We start from the raw sequence: 18,788 nt of genomic DNA, 5'->3' as shown, positions 1-18,788 counted from the left end.
GCTGAAATACTCAAATATCCATGCAGAGAGATGAGAAGTAGGACACTGACACAGCCAGAGGCTGCTCTCTCTCTCTCTCTCTCTCTCTCTCTCTCTCTCTCTCTCTCTCTCTCTCTCTCTCTCTCTCTCTCTCGTCCCCCCCTCTCTGTCTACTCTCGTGGGCACAACATTATGATGTTGCAAAAATAAACAACACATTTCTCCCCTTCTAGGACTGGATACATGATTTGGTTAGTTAGTCATTAGGGCATTAGTCATCACTTTGTCTAATTAATGGCAAACATTTCTGTCAATGAAGATGTTTCATCTATTGACAAGCAAGATGTAGCCTACCTTTACTCCTTTTTTCATGATTCTTTCAAATAACATTTATCCCCCAAAATGAGGAGACAAACTGGACCTGATGGACTTGGATTGAGCCAGATTTAATTGAATAATTAACTGCTTTTGTTTGAGTCTGTAACTTGGAAATTGTTGGGTATTGGTAGCCTGGTTCCATACCATAGACCCTGCCCACTCTCTGAGTGGACAGCTTCAGTCTGATAATCAGGCTAGGGTATTGGTACTCAGCATTAAACTAATCAACTCAGGTTCAAGCTCACAATATAGGCCTTCGTTTGACTTGGACAAATTATTCAGGTTAAGCTTAAGCAAGGCACAGACTTTCCATGTGTTTATTAATTCTACTGACACACACTCTACCAGGTCCTACCTACTGCCTGCCTCCTCTCTACACCATGACAAGCTGTTCGTCCAGCCCTGACCACTACGAGGACAGCGTTTCATTCCTGTCCCTGGACTCCAGTGTTTTCTACAGTGAGACATCTGGTGGCAGAAGCCCACTGGATTTATTCATCATCAATGTTGGAGGAAGCCGCTATGTTCTGTCCCACGAGCTATTGGCATCCTACCCAGAGACCCGGCTTGGGAAGTTGGCCTGTTCCAGTCCTGACTTAGCCCTGGAGTTGTGTGATGATGCTGACTTCCTGGAGAATGAATTCTTCTTTGACCGCAGCTCACAAACCTTTCAGTACGTTTAGTACGTTTAGTAGTGTTTGCAGTTTATCATGTTTCATTTAACAATGTACAGTCTGAATGTATACCTTTTTTGTCCAAGGAATATTTATTGATCTTTTTCACCTCTATAGTATTAGTTACACAATAATACAGATTAACTTCTGGAAGCTGTCCAGCGTAACTACAGTTACAGATGTTGAGGTTAAAGAGACGTACTCAGTGGTACCCCAGTATTAGACTCATAACTCATAGATGCTCCACAAAAGGAACTAGAGATATCTTTACAAAGCCGTCTTTTAGATTATCATAGAATACATTATAACTGCATGGTTGCTTTTAGTGAACTGCCTAAGCACCAGTAGGACCTACCGTACAATGAATGTTTTTCATTCCTATATCAGGCAATGCCAAGCTTTCCTCGCTAAATTACTGTACATGGGGTGATTTAATTTACATTTCTTACTTTCTTTTAATAATAGATACATAATGAACTACTACCGGACGGGCCACCTGCATGTGAGGGAGGAGCTTTGTGTAATCTCCTTCCAGCAGGAGATCGAGTACTGGGGCATCGATGAGCTCCGCATCAACCCTTGCTGTCGTGAACGTTACTACCGCCATAAGGACCTGAAGCAGAGCCTGGACGTGCATCATGATGCTGTGGTTGATGACAGTGGCGAAGAAGACTTCTCGGGTGCTGCCTGCCCGGCCCTCCGTCAGTATCTCTGGGACCTGCTGGAGAAACCAGAGTCATCTCGTGCCGCCCACACCTTCGGCACACTCTCCATGTTCTTTGTGGTTGTGTCCATCATCAACATGGTGCTCATCTCGCTGGACTTGGGTGAAGACATAGTCACGGCCAGTGCTATCAGTGGCACGATTGCCTTGGAGTATATCTGTGTGGTGTGGTTCACAGGTGAACTCACGCTCCGGTTTCTTATTGTGCGAGACAAGTGCCGCTTCAGCCGCAGGGTGCCCAATGTGATCGACTTGCTGGCCATCCTCCCATTCTACGTGACACTGGCAGTGGAGAACCTTCATGGCGGCAACACAGAGCTGGAGAACATGGGCCGTGTGGTCCAGGTACTCCGCCTCTTGAGATCCCTCCGCATGCTGAAGTTGGGGCGCCACTCCACAGGTAACTTACATCTGCCAGGACATCAAACACAACATTGCTGTTTGGTCCGTTTGCAAAATGATTCATTAATTAATTACAGAGCTGTGTGATAAATTATAACAATAAAACACAAATTTGAATAGGTAAGATGAGAAGATTTTTTTAAAAGCAGCATATAAAAGCATCTTCTTTACATCAAAGAAACAAGCAGGAAGAAAAAACAAACATGACAAGCAAAACAGAAAGAAGAAACGGAGAGGAAACATTGGAGGAAAGAACAGTTGAGCTGCCAGTGTACTTTTTAAAAGACAGTCGGTACTCTCTGTTTAAACTATTAAAGTGACTATTTAGCATCATAATATTTTCCAAATAATACAGAGAACACACTCCGGACTGCAGACAAATGCATCAGAGCAGTTAAGGATTAAACCCTTTGCTCAAGGACACCTCAGTGGTGATCATTCAGGGAGTTGAGAGAGCTTTTAATATCCTGCCTGCACTTCCCAGCTTCGAGAGAAGCCTTTCTTAAATTGGCACAGGCAAAATCTTATAGAACAATTTTATAGAACCTGAACACCAACAGAACATTTTTTACTCTAGATTTGTCTTAAACCTGCTTATTACTTTGAGAAAATGCTGTAAAGCAGCGAGGACAAAATGTCAATAGCTGAAGACCTGAATTGTAGTTTTTAGAGAGTAGATAGATAGAGAGAGGGGTGGGGCAAGCAAGGAAGTGAAAAATAGTGAGAGTAAGAGAGAAGGAGAGTGAGCAAAGCAGAGAAAGAGGGAGAGCAAGAGGAGCGTGTAGAGTGAGAAAGTAAGAACAAGACGGGGAGACTGAATATATACACTGATTCATATTTTGACATCTCCCTCCAGGGATTGGAAGACAGGACACTGAAAAGAGAAATACACCCTGCTCACCTCATTATATATATTGTGTGTGTGTGTGTGTGTGTGTGTGTGTGTGTGTGTGTGTGTGTGTGTGTGTGTGTGTGTGTGTGTGTGCACGGGCGGGCGTGTGTGTACGTGCGCGTGCGTTCATGTGAGGTAAGCAGGCACATGCGAGAGAAAGAGAGACAGAGGATCTGTGAGTGCTTTGATCTGAGTGATTTTGGAGAGAATGAGGACCCCTGCTCTTGGTTGTCAATGAGCGATGCATAATAAAGAAAAAGGGACCCAGAAAGAAAGAGAGGAGGGAGAGATGGTGGAGAAAGTGTGTGATGTCTAATGCAGTATAAACATACTTATAATGCATTGTAATCTGCTTATAATAACACTGTATTATCAAAGTTATAAGCACTCAAAATACTGATAATGCTGTATAACAATAATCATAACACATTATAAAAGCATTTTATAATGGCTTATAAGGTCAATTATCATAATACATATAGAAAACCTGACCATCCATTCTTGAGGGGGCCGGGTAATGAAGTGGTGAGAGTGAGAGTTCTGTATTTGAAATCCATGCAAATGCGATATAATGCAATAAATAGCCGCAGCAGTAAATATTAGTAATATCAATAGACACTCTCTTCGAAGCTGCAGCTAAGCCTTTTTGAGCCTTCATTTTTAAATCTCTGAACTCAGTTAAGCTGATGTTTTCTTTTCTTGTGTGAGTGTACTGTAGACAGAGATGACAAGTCATTCCGGGGTGTGAATCTATCTTCTGGAAATGGACCAGTTGTGGGAGTATTTATAAATGTGCCGTCTCTGCCATGTTATTTTCCCTTAACAAAACAGCCATAATCATCAGATTCACACATCTCCGCATTTAGCTTGCAGAGAACAGGTGAAAATTAGACAGAAATGATTAGATGATCACATGCTGTCTCCTTGTCATTCGTAAAAAGTTATGGTTAGAGGAACAAAAACAACCCATATTAGTTTGAAACAGAAAACATGTTTTTCATGTGAATTGAAAATATTCTAGTCAGTAAATAATAGAACAAATAATCTTTGTCTCTATATTCCCCACTGTGTTACAACATGTACCAGCAAACTTAACTTAAACTTGGGGCGTCAGTGGCTCAGGGGTAGAGTGGCCGGGTAGAGTGAACTGGAAACTGCAAGGTTCCCAGTTCGATCCCGGGCTGGGGGGCTCCCCCAGTGTTAGTGTCAAAGTGTCCTTGAGCAAGACGCTGAACCCCTTTGCAAAATATTAAGCATGGATGTAACAAAAAGGATGCTTGTAAAACATCTCAAAAGCAGCAGAAAAACAAACTAATCAAGGGCTTCCTCTTGATGTTTTTTTTACATTTATGTCATCTCCAGGCCTCAAGTCACTCGGGATGACCATCACCCAGTGCTACGAGGAGGTGGGTCTTCTTATGCTCTTCCTCGGAGTGGGTATCTCCCTCTTCGCCACCACGGTCTTTGCACTGGAACATGACATCCCAGGTACCACCTTCAGTAGCGTGCCGGTGGCCTGGTGGTGGGCGACCACCTCCATGACCACGGTGGGCTATGGTGACATCCGGCCTGACACGGCCCCAGGGAAGGTCCTAGCGTTCCTCTGCATCCTGTCTGGTATCCTGATCCTGGCGCTGCCCATCGCCATCATCAATGACCGCTTCTCTGCATGCTACTTCACCCTGAAGATGAAGGAGGCAGCGCTGCGTCAGAGCGAGGTGCTGAAAAGGCTGGCGCGTGGCTCAGTGGGGGAGGTCGGGGAGGGAGGAGGTGTGAACCTGAGGGACGCGTATGCTCACAATGTCCTGGAGATGCTGAGGCTGCAAGGCAGGAGGAGAGTCAGCACCAGGAGCAGTGGAGGAGATGAACTCTGGTAGAGCAGTACAAAGTTAGCAATCCATTCTGGTGGCTTTAACTGAACTGTCAAACATAAATTATGTGTCAGAAATCAAGGGGAGCTGCTTGCAGCAGGTAGGGGATCAGTGCCTTGCTCAAAGACACACTGAAGGACACGGTATGCCTAACCACTCTAGGCCAGTTTACGATAGATAGAACACATTAGGTGATGTAATGGACTAATGAATGGTTTACTAACAGGAAAGTCAAGCTTGCTCTGTGGCAATCCAACTCCAACTCTCATCATTTATATGTTTTGTGTATTCTGTGTACCAGAATCTCAATAAGGGATTCTGGTTAGGTTTAACCAAAACCCAACCTCCTTACATCTGTTATCTTATTTTAGAACTGCCTTCTTGTCACTTCTGCTTATACTGACAAGATACATTTTCAATCAGATTTTCACACTGTATGTCATATTCCTACAATACAATCCAGTGGATTTTTACTGATAAATATCAAATATGTTGAGGGGTGCAGACTTTTTATTCACACCTAAGATATCCACATTTTGAAAAGGGTGACATCTACTCATTCAAAATTATAGCAAACCTTATGCTGCTTTTCAAATGATAATGTGTTACATAAATCAACATTATTTGACAAAATGATTCAGTATATTTTAAATGTGAGAGATATTGAATTGAATGATGAATTTCATGCCAACATATTTTTAGGCATTCCGCCAGTTTTGTCAACTTTGTTATGCAGTAAATAACATTACATTACCTCCATTCCTCTCATCTCCCTTACTCCAGTCCTGAGGGTCAGCATGTTTTCTTTGACTCTCGATCTGATCTGATTTGATTCATTTGATTTATTTAAGACAGGTGAAGCAGGGGGCGAAAATGAACCTGTAAAAAATATATATGTTTTTTTTTTGTAAAGACAATACAAGTCTACTGAGTAATCAAACTTTTAATTAATAAAAATCATTATGTTCGGAATTCGGGCCGTATCGTAGTAATGGCACTGAGTGGCTTGATTGTGGTTCAATTTCTGTTTGTTTGCAACTAGCTGTGCCTTGTGAAGGCGGGGGGAGGGGGTGTGGGCGCAGCAGCGAGGCCTTTGAGGTCACATCAGCTGCTGAGTTTGTTTGTTTTAGATGGTAAAGAAAGGGTAGCCCACGGCTACACGTTTTGTCTTGAATTTGTTTTTACTGAGATAAAGAAAATAACAATATGCATGTGGACGCATATTCTGTAGTAACAGACACCCGTGCAACAGAATGTCACAAGTTCGCTGACGTTAAAGTTGCATGGATAATGGATTACTTTCTTGACTTCCACAACTGGCTTCTGCTGTCTACGGACGTCCAAAGTATTTAGCAGACAAACTAATGTGATACCAAGAAGCACCTTTTCCTAAAACTCCGAATGAAGGTAATGTAAAACCAGCCATGAAAGGTTTTATATTGAACTAGGCAACTATAGCCCTGAAACATGGCTAGTATTGAACCCAGCTAGTGTCCAGTGGTGTAAAGTAAATGAGTACATTTACTCAAGTACTGTACTTAAGTACAATTTTGAGGTATTTGTACTTCACTTGAGTATTTTCCGATTTCCAATACTTTTACTTCTACTCCACTACATCTCAGATACTCCTTCCGATTTTATCCAAATGTCACGCAAATCGGTACACATGATCTCTACAGTCATGTGATTGAGTAAGACGGATCTGTTTCCATCCCGATTGGCTAAGACTCACAGCTAAAGTTTGCAGGAGTGGGCCGTTTTGAACAAAATGCCGCAAATCATGAACGCAGCGTCCGATTGCGGTCAAACTTTGCACGCACATTCACACTATGTTGTGGAACAAATGCTACCCTTTTAAAATGTGCCTGTTATAGCGCCACCAGCAGGTCTAATTTAGCAAAACACATTTTTTTTGAACAAAATGCCTCAAATCATGAATGCACTGTCCGATTGCCGTGCAAGGCCAAATGGCACCCTTTTCACATTGGCCTATTATAGCGCCAACAGGAGGCCACAATAACCTACCTGACCTGGCGGAGACCTGTGCTCCGAGGAGCATTTTTTCTAGTTATTATTATTATTATACCTGTGACCAATCTCACGCCACTTTGCTTACAAAGGGTTTTATGTGCTAAAATATTTGATATTTAACAGTGAAAATCTGACTTCTCTTCTCTTACAATGATTTACTCCTAGAATATTGAGTTTTGTTGTATTTTTTAAAGGAGAAATGCAAAGGATAAGGAGGAATCCAGATTACCACAAATCAACAAATACTCTGAAAATATTTCTAGTTGTCTACTTGGTCATGGAAGGATGGTAAATCTGAGTTCGGGCCGTATCGTAGTAATGCTTGATTGATTGTGGTTCAATCTCTGTTTGTTTGCAAGCTGTGCCTTGTGAAGGCGGGGGGAGGGGGGTGTGGGCGAAGCAGCGAGGCCTTTGACGTCACATCAGCTGCTGAGTTTGTTTGTTTTAGATGGTAAAGAAAGGGTAGCCTACGGCTACACGTGTTGTCTTGAATTTGTTTTTACTGAGATAAAGAAAATAACAATATGCATGTGGACGCATATTTTGTAGTAACAGACACCCATGCAACAGAATGTCACAAGTTCGCTGACGTTAAACTTGCATGGATAATGGATTACTTTCTTGACTTCCACAACTGGCTTCTGCTGTCTACGGACGTCCAAAGTATTTAGCAGACAAACTAATGTGATACCAAGAAGCACCTTTTCCTAAAACTCCGAATGAAGGTAATGTAAAACCAGCCATGAAAGGTTTTATATTGAACTAGGCAACTAGCCCTGAAACATGGCTAGTATTGAACATTATTATTGACTGACACAGATCCCTCAAATGAACTGAATGACTGACAACAGGAAGGGACATAATACAAGCAAGGCTTCATGGGACACTGGAAACTCGTGGATACACAATACAGAGCTCTCAGTGAGAGGCTCTATGAATGACCATAAGAGGCTCTATGGTCATTCATAAATATCAGACTGGTCAGCACGTCGCAGATTCTCAGCTTATTTCACACCAGTTGTAGAAGGTACTACTGCGCTGGTGTTTATGCCGAGGTAAGCTACAACTTCTCCTACACTCAAATTAAAAGCACTGAGCTGAATGCACTGAGCTCATCTCACATTGAATAAAAATGCCTCTCTACCTCTTTTTCTGTTTATATTAGCATGTTTTTTAGCCTAGTATTATATTATTATTACATTCTACAGATAAAGTAAGCCTACTAAGAGAGATATGTTGTTACATAGGCTATCTGAATGTAGTATTCTTACAGAAGAAGAGGCATACTTTAATAAATACATAAGATTTATAAAGCACAGAGTAAACCTTTTGTATCTTTACGTATCCTTTGAGTATCTCCAAGAGATTGGGCAGTGTTCTCTTTTCTGGATTCAGGTCACCCTAGTCAAAACCCAGACCACACCTGTGTGAAAGCCACACCCCCGATTTGGCTAATCTAAAATGAGCTAAATTGAATTTCACCATATTTGCATCTGTTTTACTTGTTTTATTTTTGTTTCGAGTTGTGAGTCAATTATGATTCCTGTTTGAATGAATGTATTACTTTTCACCCTGTGAACAAATACTTCAGGTTAAATGTTTTAGTCTATCCATTTTTGTAATACTAAACAAGAACAAAACATTTGGACAGTTCAGAGTTCTTGTGCGGCATGCAGGCAGCTTATTTTTGCTTGCACATAAACAACTGCACACATTCAGCATGAATTTGACAGATAACATCAAGGTGTTGTGATTTGATGATGATACAGTGTGACATATCGTACGTACATACATACATACAGTACACACAGTACACACATAGTCAAACAGCCTCATTACAAGAGTGTTACACCTTTGGTGAAAAACTCAGTCTGCATTCAGGACTGCTGCTATTTACCATATTAGAAATATAACTTCCTGCTTGCAGTGAAAAGGTGGTAGACTGTTTGGGGATGCAATCCTTAAAATTCATGTGCCCCATCTCCCCTTTTGTAAGGGGAGATGGGGATAATAATAATTATTAAGGCCTTTCTGATTTATTAGAAATGGTATGAGAATGACAGGAAGGAGGGAATAGAGTACAACACAATCCTGAGCCAAATACAAACTCAGGACTTACTGGTAATTTGTTTGGTCAGTGCAATAACTAACTAACTAGCTGAGCCATCTGGACTTTCTGTTCAGAAGTAATTTGAATCAAACTGAGTACTGACTAGTTGTCTTCTAAAACTACTGACATTTTTAATAGTCTAAAGATTTGGTGTCCTTATTTTGCTGTTTAACCAGGCTTTTTTTGATATATGATGATGAATAATCACGGTGATGCTTCAAGCTATTGGCCGAATTAAAATAATCTAAATGCAAATGGCAGAGATAACTTGATAGAATATAATGATGTGTTATTGAAGAACAGATTGATATGGAATAGTGTATGGCACTGAATCAATATACAATCACATCTGAGGAATGTAGTTGCTGTTAAGGCTGCCTTGAAAAGACACCTATTCTCTCAGGCTTATGGCAAATAGTTGATTGTTGTTTTGTTTGGTTGTTTGTTTGTTGGTTGGTTGTTCATTGTTTTGATATAAAGTGTTGTTGCGTTCATGAAAGGCGCTATTATTATTATTGTCTCCGCCAGGACGAAAGGCATGGTGAGAGAGTATGTTTTACCCCCTGTCCGTCCGTCCGTGGACAGCTAATCTCCCGCACCGTTGGCTTGATCGCAGCGAAACTGTGCACACACTCCCTGGATGCCATTTTTTTCACATGGCCCTGTTATAGCGCCACCAGGGGGCCGCTTTTTGCAAAACACATTTTTTCACAGTACTCCTACAGATTTTGTCCAAACATCACGCAAATCAGTACACAGTATGATGTCTATAGTCATTAAACGAAACAGGTCTTTCACATTTTTCATATTCCATCCATTTTATGTGCTAAAATATTTTATATTTAACTGTGAAAATCGGACTTCTCTTCTCTTACAATGATTTACTCCTAGAATATTGAGTTTTGTTGTATTTTTTAAAGGAGAAATGCAAAGGATAAGGAGGAATCCAGATTACCACAAATCAACAAATACTCTGAAAATATTTATTTTATAGGATATGCGTATATTTATTTTTTATTTTTATACTCATGAGACATTTTCAATCATTTTGTTCCCATTTCATATCTAGGTCCAAAAGACGAGGTTTGTAGGGCTCCATTTAATGTATAAGTGAGGATGGAGGCCACTTGACCTACTTTATATTGTTGCTGTCTAGACAGATCTCCCCTGGCACTGACCCCTTCCCGTGCATAATGTAACTTATTGGATGACTACTGTATGTAGAGCTGTGTTTTTTTTCTTTCTTTTCTTTTCTTTTTCTTATTGCCTGGTCTTATATTTGATAGAAGTTTTGGCCTACATGGAAGTGATTAAAAAGATAGAAGTCTAGATCACTGTAATGTGCTGCAGATAATTAAGCTTTTGATGTGACACTTGACTTGATATGTGAAGTTTGATGAATTCTGTTGACACATGAACCCACACCTGATGCCAATTAAGTTAATAGTAAACACGAGGAAGCCAAGGTGCCAAGCGTGTTGGTTACTCCAATATATTATACAACTAAATTATATTAATTAAACTAAAAAGTTGATCTGAACACCTACGAGGGACGGAGCATAAATTAGGCTTGATGAGCTGCAGCTGCACGAGCAAGAGCAGGCTCTGGTGCCGTGATCATAGAGCGCTAGCCCTCTAGGTCTAATGATAGCGACTGGAGGTGGGGTTTGGAGGACAACTGCTTTGAACAGAAACTAAGCATTATACTGTATATTTCAAGAGCGAGAGATTACAGTAAAAATCCTAAGCATTCTTCCTCCATACTGGGAGAAAAACAGCATCTGAAAGTTTGATGGGATGCATTTTTACAAGAGTGCCGTGAACACTTCCATCCATTGCCACTGCCTGAAGAGCCTCTGCCTGAAGACCAACAGCCTAATATCTCCGACAGCCAAGGGCGGATTTCGTCTTAGGCTTGTGGTTAAGATGTTTGGTTTTAGCATCCCTTCCCACGCTGGAGACCCGGGTTCAAATCCCAGACATTTTCTCAGCCTCATTAATTATGAAATCATCCTGTGATAGAGATTAGCTGAGACATCTTGGGGGAGAGATGGAGAGGGAAAGAACATCATTTTAATTTCATTGATCAGACACCCTTCTCATGTCCACTTCATAACAGTTGTTGTCATTCTAGTTGTATAAAGGCTTGTGTTGTTTCTGTTGGCACATTCATTCCTGCTTCAGAGGAAAACAGGTCATTCTGAATTTCCATTGTTCTGTTGGAACGTCTGTTCTGCCTCAACACGACACAGTTACTCGCCACTTAACTGAACTAACCTTCAACTTGAGAAACTGCCAAAACCCAGTTGTTGGCTCAATAATTGTACACCCCAGCCTCATTTATCTATGTCTATATGAGGAAGAGCTAAAATTCTTGTTACGTACAGTACCTCGCATGAGGAGGAAAGACCCTATTAATAGTTTATATGAGGTCATTTTGTTCTTCTTTCTTACTTTGGTTAAATCATTTCCAACATCATGCACTATATATCTATAAAAGTGGGATACAGATAACTCTTGTATTTTACTCATATTCATTAGTATAATCGACAACAACATGATATATATCAAAGAAAGAAAGCAAGACAAAAGCATCAAATCATTAGATTTTGGTTCAAATATGATCTAAAACATTGATGGTAATCTACAGGTTGGTAAAGGGTATTCTATTCCCTTTTCTTGCTTCCATCTCTGTATGTTCCTTTTTGTCTCTGAAACATTCCAATATTAAACAAATTGTTATAGTTAATAGAATAGAATACAATAATCCAGCCAGGTTGGAAAAGGGTTTTGTCTTAAGCATGGTTAAACATGATCAATGGTGTTTATGGTTTCAAAGACTTTATCATTCCCAACCTCATTCTTCCTTCCTCCTTATTGCCACATTTGTTTTTCCAGTTAACCACCAGTAAAGACATTTTCCCCAGGTATACAGTATGGATGGCATCCTCAGGGGGCAGGGATTGAATTAGAATAATGGCTTTCACAGACAGACTAGCCGTTTCTGGTGGTTGCCTTACAATTAGGTCAGGGTGGGAAAGGACACAGATATATCTGTGTTGGAGGAACAGAGATTGATCGTATTTATGCTCGGCCACATATTCAAAATTCCACATTTTAATTTTCAATTAAAATTTTCAATTTTAATTTTCACATTTTAGCAGCTTAGCTGGTGCTCCCATCAAGAACAACAAGCTATAGCTCATCATCTCCTGGTAGAGAAATTCAAGCCAAGGTCGAAGAGACATCCTGGGCCAAAGGTCAAAGAGTGAAACGCAACACTGAATACTTCAACAATGCTCAAGGTGTGAAGCAGTTCAAGGATATCACCTCAAGGAAAAACAGGAGTTATACCTGAGGAGGATGGAATGATGGACAATAAACAACAAGTGGGTACAAAGTTCCTCAACAGATGCCACAAAGAGGTGTGAAAGAACATCAGGAGGGGCAAGAGAACACAAGTGGGGAGGCAGAACTTTTGGCAGCTCAAAAGAAAAATATGGAGTTGCAGGAGAAATCCAGAAGTCAGACTCTTACAAACTGCAATAAAGCGTGGTCTTACATTCAATATAAGATATACTGTAGATTGTGTTTGTAAGATATACTGTAGATGATGAAACACCATGCCAGAACCCAATCCTCATGCACAGCACTTCCCTAAGCAAAACATTCACATACCTTGGAAATGTGACACCACCGGAGGGACATAAAAAGCTGCATTAATAAGGCTATTGTGGTGTTTAACATGCTCAGAGCTCAAAACATCTCAGTCAATACCAAAATACACTTGTTTAAATCCAATGTGAAACAGATGATGCTGTGTGGACCAGAGAGTCATGGATAACAACAAAAACACACAACAAACAAAGACTGCAAACATTCATTAACACCTGCCTCAGGAGTAAGCAATGTGGACCTGTATTAAAAAAACAAGCCTGGATCTCATTGACTTACACATTTGAAAAGAAAAGTGGAGTTGGATTGAACACACCCTCAGAAAACCTGTCACAAACAACTCCCAAGGAAAAAGGAAAAGTGGTCGCTTCAGGAACAGCTGGCGAAGAGGTGTCCTCAGGCATAAATGTCTGGGAGTGGGCTCAACTGGGGAGATCTCGGAAATCCGCCCATAACCAAGTGATGCACTCTCATCTCCTCTTTTTTCACTTACTTCCGAATGTTTGGGAGTGGGCTGAACTGGGGAGATCTCAAAAGTACCACCAACAACCAAGTGAAGTGCTCTTCTCTCCTCTCTGTCTTCGCTTACTGTCTTTGCTGTATTCTTCATGTCTTCATGTCTTTGCTGTATTGGAAAATAAATATGAGAGTGGAATACACATTGCTTTTGTAGATTGTTACAGTGCACAATTATGAACTACAATCATTGGAGAGTCTGTGATGAAGCTTGGAAAGGCAGAGGTTTTATCTTTTTACAACAACTCTTAGTTCATTTTATTTCACAGTCAGGTCAGTGGAGGTTGTTTCAGCAGCTACAATCATTGGAGAGTCTGTGATGAAGCTTGGAAAGGCAGAGGTTTTATCTTTTTACAACAACTCTTAGTTCATTTTATTTCACAGTCAGGTCAGTGGAGGTTGTTTCAGCACAGGTGGATATTTTGTTTTGTATATCTTATATGCAAAATATATATATTATCTACAATCCAAACAAATAGCAAAACAGTGCCAGTAACACAATATGCCTTCAAGTTCACAATAGTTCACTAGAGCAACAAGAGTTGCCTATAATCTTGGAAAATATACTTGATGTGATATTGTTTCTGGAGGTTTAGTTGTAGTCACACAGCTAGAGAAAATAGTCACTGTTAAGCCTGGTATATTGATGAAAAAGTGTGGCGCAACATGTTGCTTGACACAACAATTTGTCGCCAAAGCATAAGCTTAATGTTCTCCATTCTGCCTCTTCTTTCCCTTTCCCTGACTGTGCTGCTACAGTAAGTAAGTCTGCCTTGGGCATGTCCTGGGGGCATGTCCTGTCCCTGAGTCTCTGTATTCCCCTCTGTCCTGTCCTGCATTTAGGCTGCTGGAGCACTCCGTTCCTAGCACAGACCTGCTCTGTTTTAAAAGCAGAAAGACTGCCCAAAGGACAATACACAGCACAAGATTATGAGAAGATTTAACCTTAATTAGGCCATACACCACAAAAAAAAGATAAACAAAACATGGGATTAAAACCCCATGTCTCAGTGATTTCCATAAAGTAGCAGCTGTTTGTGCTGCAAATCTAAGCCATGATAATCCTAGAGGACACATTAATGCCCCTGGGTGTCAACAATACAAAAATAAGATGCAGAATTGTATACACAAAAAGGTTATACTACAAATAATATAAATAAGTTAAAGATGCAATACAAATTTGTTAATTGTGGGGAGATGTACCAATTCACTAGATATTGTCATGTTTCATAGTGCCAAATTCTCTGAAAGCTAAAATAATTGCCACCATTAGGCTTTGTTCAGCTCTGCCACTTTTCCAGGCACTGTTGTTCCCAGAGATGACACAGTGTGTTCCAGAACATCGACAAGACAGGCCTGACTTGCAGACATCAAAACAAAAAGCTGGAGAGGATGCAGGCCGCCCTGCCTGTAGCTCTGCTGTCTCTCATCTGTAGAACTGAAGGCATTTGGCCCAACACCATCATCTTACAGGGCAGTGCAAACCGTTAATCCCCAGACTTCAAACGTTGGCTCATTAAAACTCTTCGTTACAGAAGGAAACACAAGCCTTCCCAAAATGAAAGTGGAGCAGACAACCAAGCTCCCACAAGCAACACCCTATACTTTATCGTACGACTTGTAGATGGGATATTTTCGGTGTGTGAGTGACACCATAGTGCGACGGTGCATAAATTAGGCAATACTGCATTTGCATTTATAGGTTTTAATGTGTTATTTGACATGCTGAGACATTTCTATCATAGTGGTTATGGTCCTTCAATGTCTGTTGCAGACTGGGGCACATAATGCATCCTGCGTTTTAATTTAACCCTGAGAGGGGTCCGTTTTTACAATCTCAGCAATTTGAGGATTTTGCAGTGTGATATAATGTTTGGATTGGCTGAGTGGGACATCAGAGTTGATCGGTTGACGTTGACTACCATCCAATAGGCTACCCCCCAATTAGCAAACTCATAGAGCAGTATCATATTTTGTTGCTGTCGGGTGGAAACCTTGTATGTCCAAAACCATTCCTTTTATTAGTAGCCGATCTACTAGAAAAGTGTGCTCCTCGGAGCACAGGTCTCCACCAGGCCGGGTTGCCTACCCAGGGCCCGCTAACTTTGGAAGGCAGTCATAGCCAATTGGAATGGGATCTGAAAAATCTGAAACGTCTTCATCACATGACTCCAGAGATAATGTGTACCAATTTATGTAAAAAGTTGGAATATGGAGATTCAAGGTTTCTGCTATGGAATTGTACAAATAGAGGCAGGGATGCTTAACTCAAAACGACATGTGAACATTTTGCGCCGGGTATTTTTCTTGTACATGTCACTATGTAGGCCTACTGAGCTAGAACCTTGTCGGAAACAGGTAATTTCCTGTGTTGACAGGACAGAGGAATTGAAGAAATGTGGGATATGGTAGGAGAAAAATGAGACATGACCTCTTTTTCTCTACACATGTGTTGCCCACGTCTCTAACCTTTGAACCCTTTTGGGAATACCATGCTTTGTCCTTGGGATGGTTAGCTCCACCCTCCTGTCTCATGCTGAATGGAACTGGGCTAATGAAGCATCTGAGGATGGGAATAGTGGGGACCTACACCATACCCTAAACATTGTTACCCCTTTCAAAATTACACCCAGTAAATGTGATCCATCTCTAGAGTGGTCATTATTTCTGAGAAACTGACATCTCAATATGATCCTAATTACTTTATTCATTTATACAGTATATATAACGTTATACCCGTCGCGCTGTTCGCAGCTGCTGGGGTTGCTGTATAAGTCTCTATCCAGGTCGGTGGTGTAATTTATTTTCATTTATTGGCTCCCTGTGTGTTCGCATTCAGTTAGTCTTATTAGTTCTGTTCCCTTGTGCGTCCGTGTGCGTTGCAGTATTATTTCACGTTGCTGTTTGCAAGTGTTTTTCATTCATAAAAAAAGTCAGCAGTGTCACGTGACTTTGGTTTCCCTCAGACCGCTGTTCGCAGCAGGTGGGCTTTTTCTAGTTATTCTGTTCTCCCCACTCACACGTTCGCGTGCAGTGAGTAGGGGCCTTTATTTATTGCATATTGCTGCCCAGTGGGCCTTTTTGGTTACTCTATTCCTTCCTCTCGCACGTTCGCGTGCAGTGAGTAGTTTTTTTAAAATGTATTTATAGTATATTGCTGCCCCTTGGACTACGCTGTTCGCAGCTGGTGGGGTTTTATTTTGTCCCTCTTGTACAGTACGTTCGCGTACTGTGAGGTGTTTGGGCTACTACGGCTCCCCAGGTCTGCCGCTTTTGTGAGGCCGCTATGGACCCCCGTGATGGCCACCGAGAGTGTCCCACTTGTTTGGGCAGGGCTCATTTGGTACAAGACGTTGATGACCCATGTGATGCTGCATGTGACTTGCCCTATGCCGAGAGGGTTCGGCGTGCGGGGCATGGGGGGTCCCTTCTGCTCAGGGACCAGTGCATGGGCATACTAGCAAGCATTCCCGAAAACGCCATCGGCGTCACTCAGGTGACCGGGGTCATGGGAGGTCTCGTGAGCATACCTCTTCCAAAGTCCTGCTCACTCCCCAGAGGTCGGGGAGCCGCAGGAGGCCGCTCAGATGCATATTTTGGCGGCTATTCACTCTTTTTCTGAGCGGATGGAGAAGTTTGAAGCTGAGCGCTCCTCAACTGCAGTGTCGCATGAGACTGTGTCCTTGCAGGCGTCTCCCTTCAGGGGGGAGCCTTTCCCAGGAAGGGATCCCGATGTGCTCTCAATCTATGCACCTGGTTCCCTAACGGGCAGCGGTCCGAATTCGGACCAGGCTTCGGTCACAGGCAGCACCAGGTCCGCTCCGGACGTGTCTGCTGGTGATGTGCTGGTGTGACACGTGTTGACAGCAGCAAAAATAATGGGTATACGTATTCCAGCCCCAGGCCCCGCCCCTCTGGGGGGTATCTGGGATGGGGTGTCCCAGGCTTGTTCATCCCCTGCTGTTCCAGAAGCAGAGGGGTACTCGGATATGCTGAGGACGGGATGGACAACTCCTACCAGTTCCTCATTATTGCAGGGGCCTGGCAAAGATGGCTTATTCTCATGAGTCCGGCTTAGGAGATATGCCACCAGTCGAGCATGGCATGGCCACATTGACCGCTCTGGGCCCTGACCGGGTCACTGCTAACCCACGTTGCACCAGGAAGGAGTGCGAGAAGACTGATCGTCTGGTGTGTCGCACCTATAATTCGGCTACTCGTGCAGCACGCTCGGGGAACACGTTGGCTATCCTCTTGGCTGCTTTACGTAAGACAGCCGGTGCGACGGACCAGGACACCAGAAACTTGATAGATTCTGCCTTGTCGGTCCATTCTCAGCTCACACAGGACATCGGTGCTGCTATGGCATCAGCCATGATGACTCGTCGCCAGGTCTGGCTGGCTCAGATGCCTCTCCCTAAGAAGCTGCTCAATATGCCAGTTGTGCCGGGCCCGGTGTTCCATCAAGACTCTCAGGGGACCCTGGATAGGGCCGAGCGCTCTTTTCAGACACAGGAGACTGTGCAGCGGACCTTTCGCCGGCCTGTTTCCTCCAGACTTGGACCTGAGGTTGCACAGCATGCACGTCAGGCCCCATGGCCTCGTCAAGGGGCCTGGGGGCGTGGCAGGGTCACAGGCCCTTTCTCCGTTTCGCCTTTCAGGGGCAAGCGTACCAGTTCAGGGTACTCCCATTTGGCCTGTCGTTGGCACCAAGAGTGTTCTATACCATCTTCAACTTTCTGGCCTGAAGGTCCTTCCTTACCTCGACGACTGGCTGGTCGTTGCACCATCTCGCAGCCAGGTCATGGCGGACACAAAGCATGTGATGTCTCATGTCCAATCTTTGGGGTTCAGAGTGAATCTGAAGAAGAGCAACCTCAAACCCAGGCAGCAGACAGGTTTTCTCGGGTTGTGTCTCAATTCTGTGACCATGGTGGTCTCTCTGTCTCCCGAGAGGGTTCTGCGGATCCATACACTCCTACGCCATTTCCGTCTCGGCAGGCGTGTCGAGATGGTTATTTTCCAGCGGCTGTTGGGGATCCCTCTTGTTCTGGGGTCCTTGACCAGGGCCCCGTATGAGCCGATGGATCAGTCTGATCTGAGATCCCTGTCTCGTAAGACGGCACTCCTTTTGGCTCTCTGTTCTGCTAAGCGCGTCAGTGAACTGCACGCTTTGTCAGTCAGTCAAGACTGCATGAGGTGGAAGGCTAGTGGCACGGGTGTGTTGCTGTGGCTTAACCCTGCGTTTTTGCCCCAGGTAATAACTCCGCAAACGGTAAACCAGGTACTGGAGATAACGGCATTTCACTCTGCTCTGGATCTCCAGGACGGTACGGAGGACCTTTCCACGCAATGTCCAGTTTGAGCTCTACGCTCTTATGTTGACCGCACACGGTCCCCCTACGGGGCACAGGCACGCAGCTGTTCGTCTGCTATGGTGGCAAGAGGTTGGGGCTTCCCTTGTCCAAGCAACGGCTGTCACATTGGCTCGTGGACACGATCTCTGCGGCCTATGTCGATCTAGGCCAGCCAATCC

The 18,788-nt window shown here is 42.9% G+C and overlaps 1 protein-coding gene across 1 annotated transcript; it reads left to right on the top strand.

The window, feature by feature from the left end:
• Positions 1–737: 737 nt before the first annotated feature.
• kcnv1 (potassium voltage-gated channel modifier subfamily V member 1) lies at positions 738–4,926 on the top strand (the record flags this gene model as incomplete). Its single annotated transcript, XM_084051976.1, has 3 exons — positions 738–1,030; positions 1,497–2,155; positions 4,412–4,926. 3 exons carry the CDS (start codon positions 738–740, stop codon positions 4,924–4,926), a joined length of 1,467 nt encoding a protein of 488 aa, XP_083908102.1.
• Between the last annotated feature and the right edge of the window lie 13,862 nt (positions 4,927–18,788).

The sequence above is a fragment of the Gymnoscopelus microlampas genome (genome assembly GCF_963454915.1).
Source record: "Gymnoscopelus microlampas genome assembly, chromosome: 3".
In the NCBI taxonomy this organism is placed as follows: domain Eukaryota; kingdom Metazoa; phylum Chordata; class Actinopteri; order Myctophiformes; family Myctophidae; genus Gymnoscopelus; species Gymnoscopelus microlampas.
This window is presented reverse-complemented; position numbering and strand designations above follow the sequence as displayed.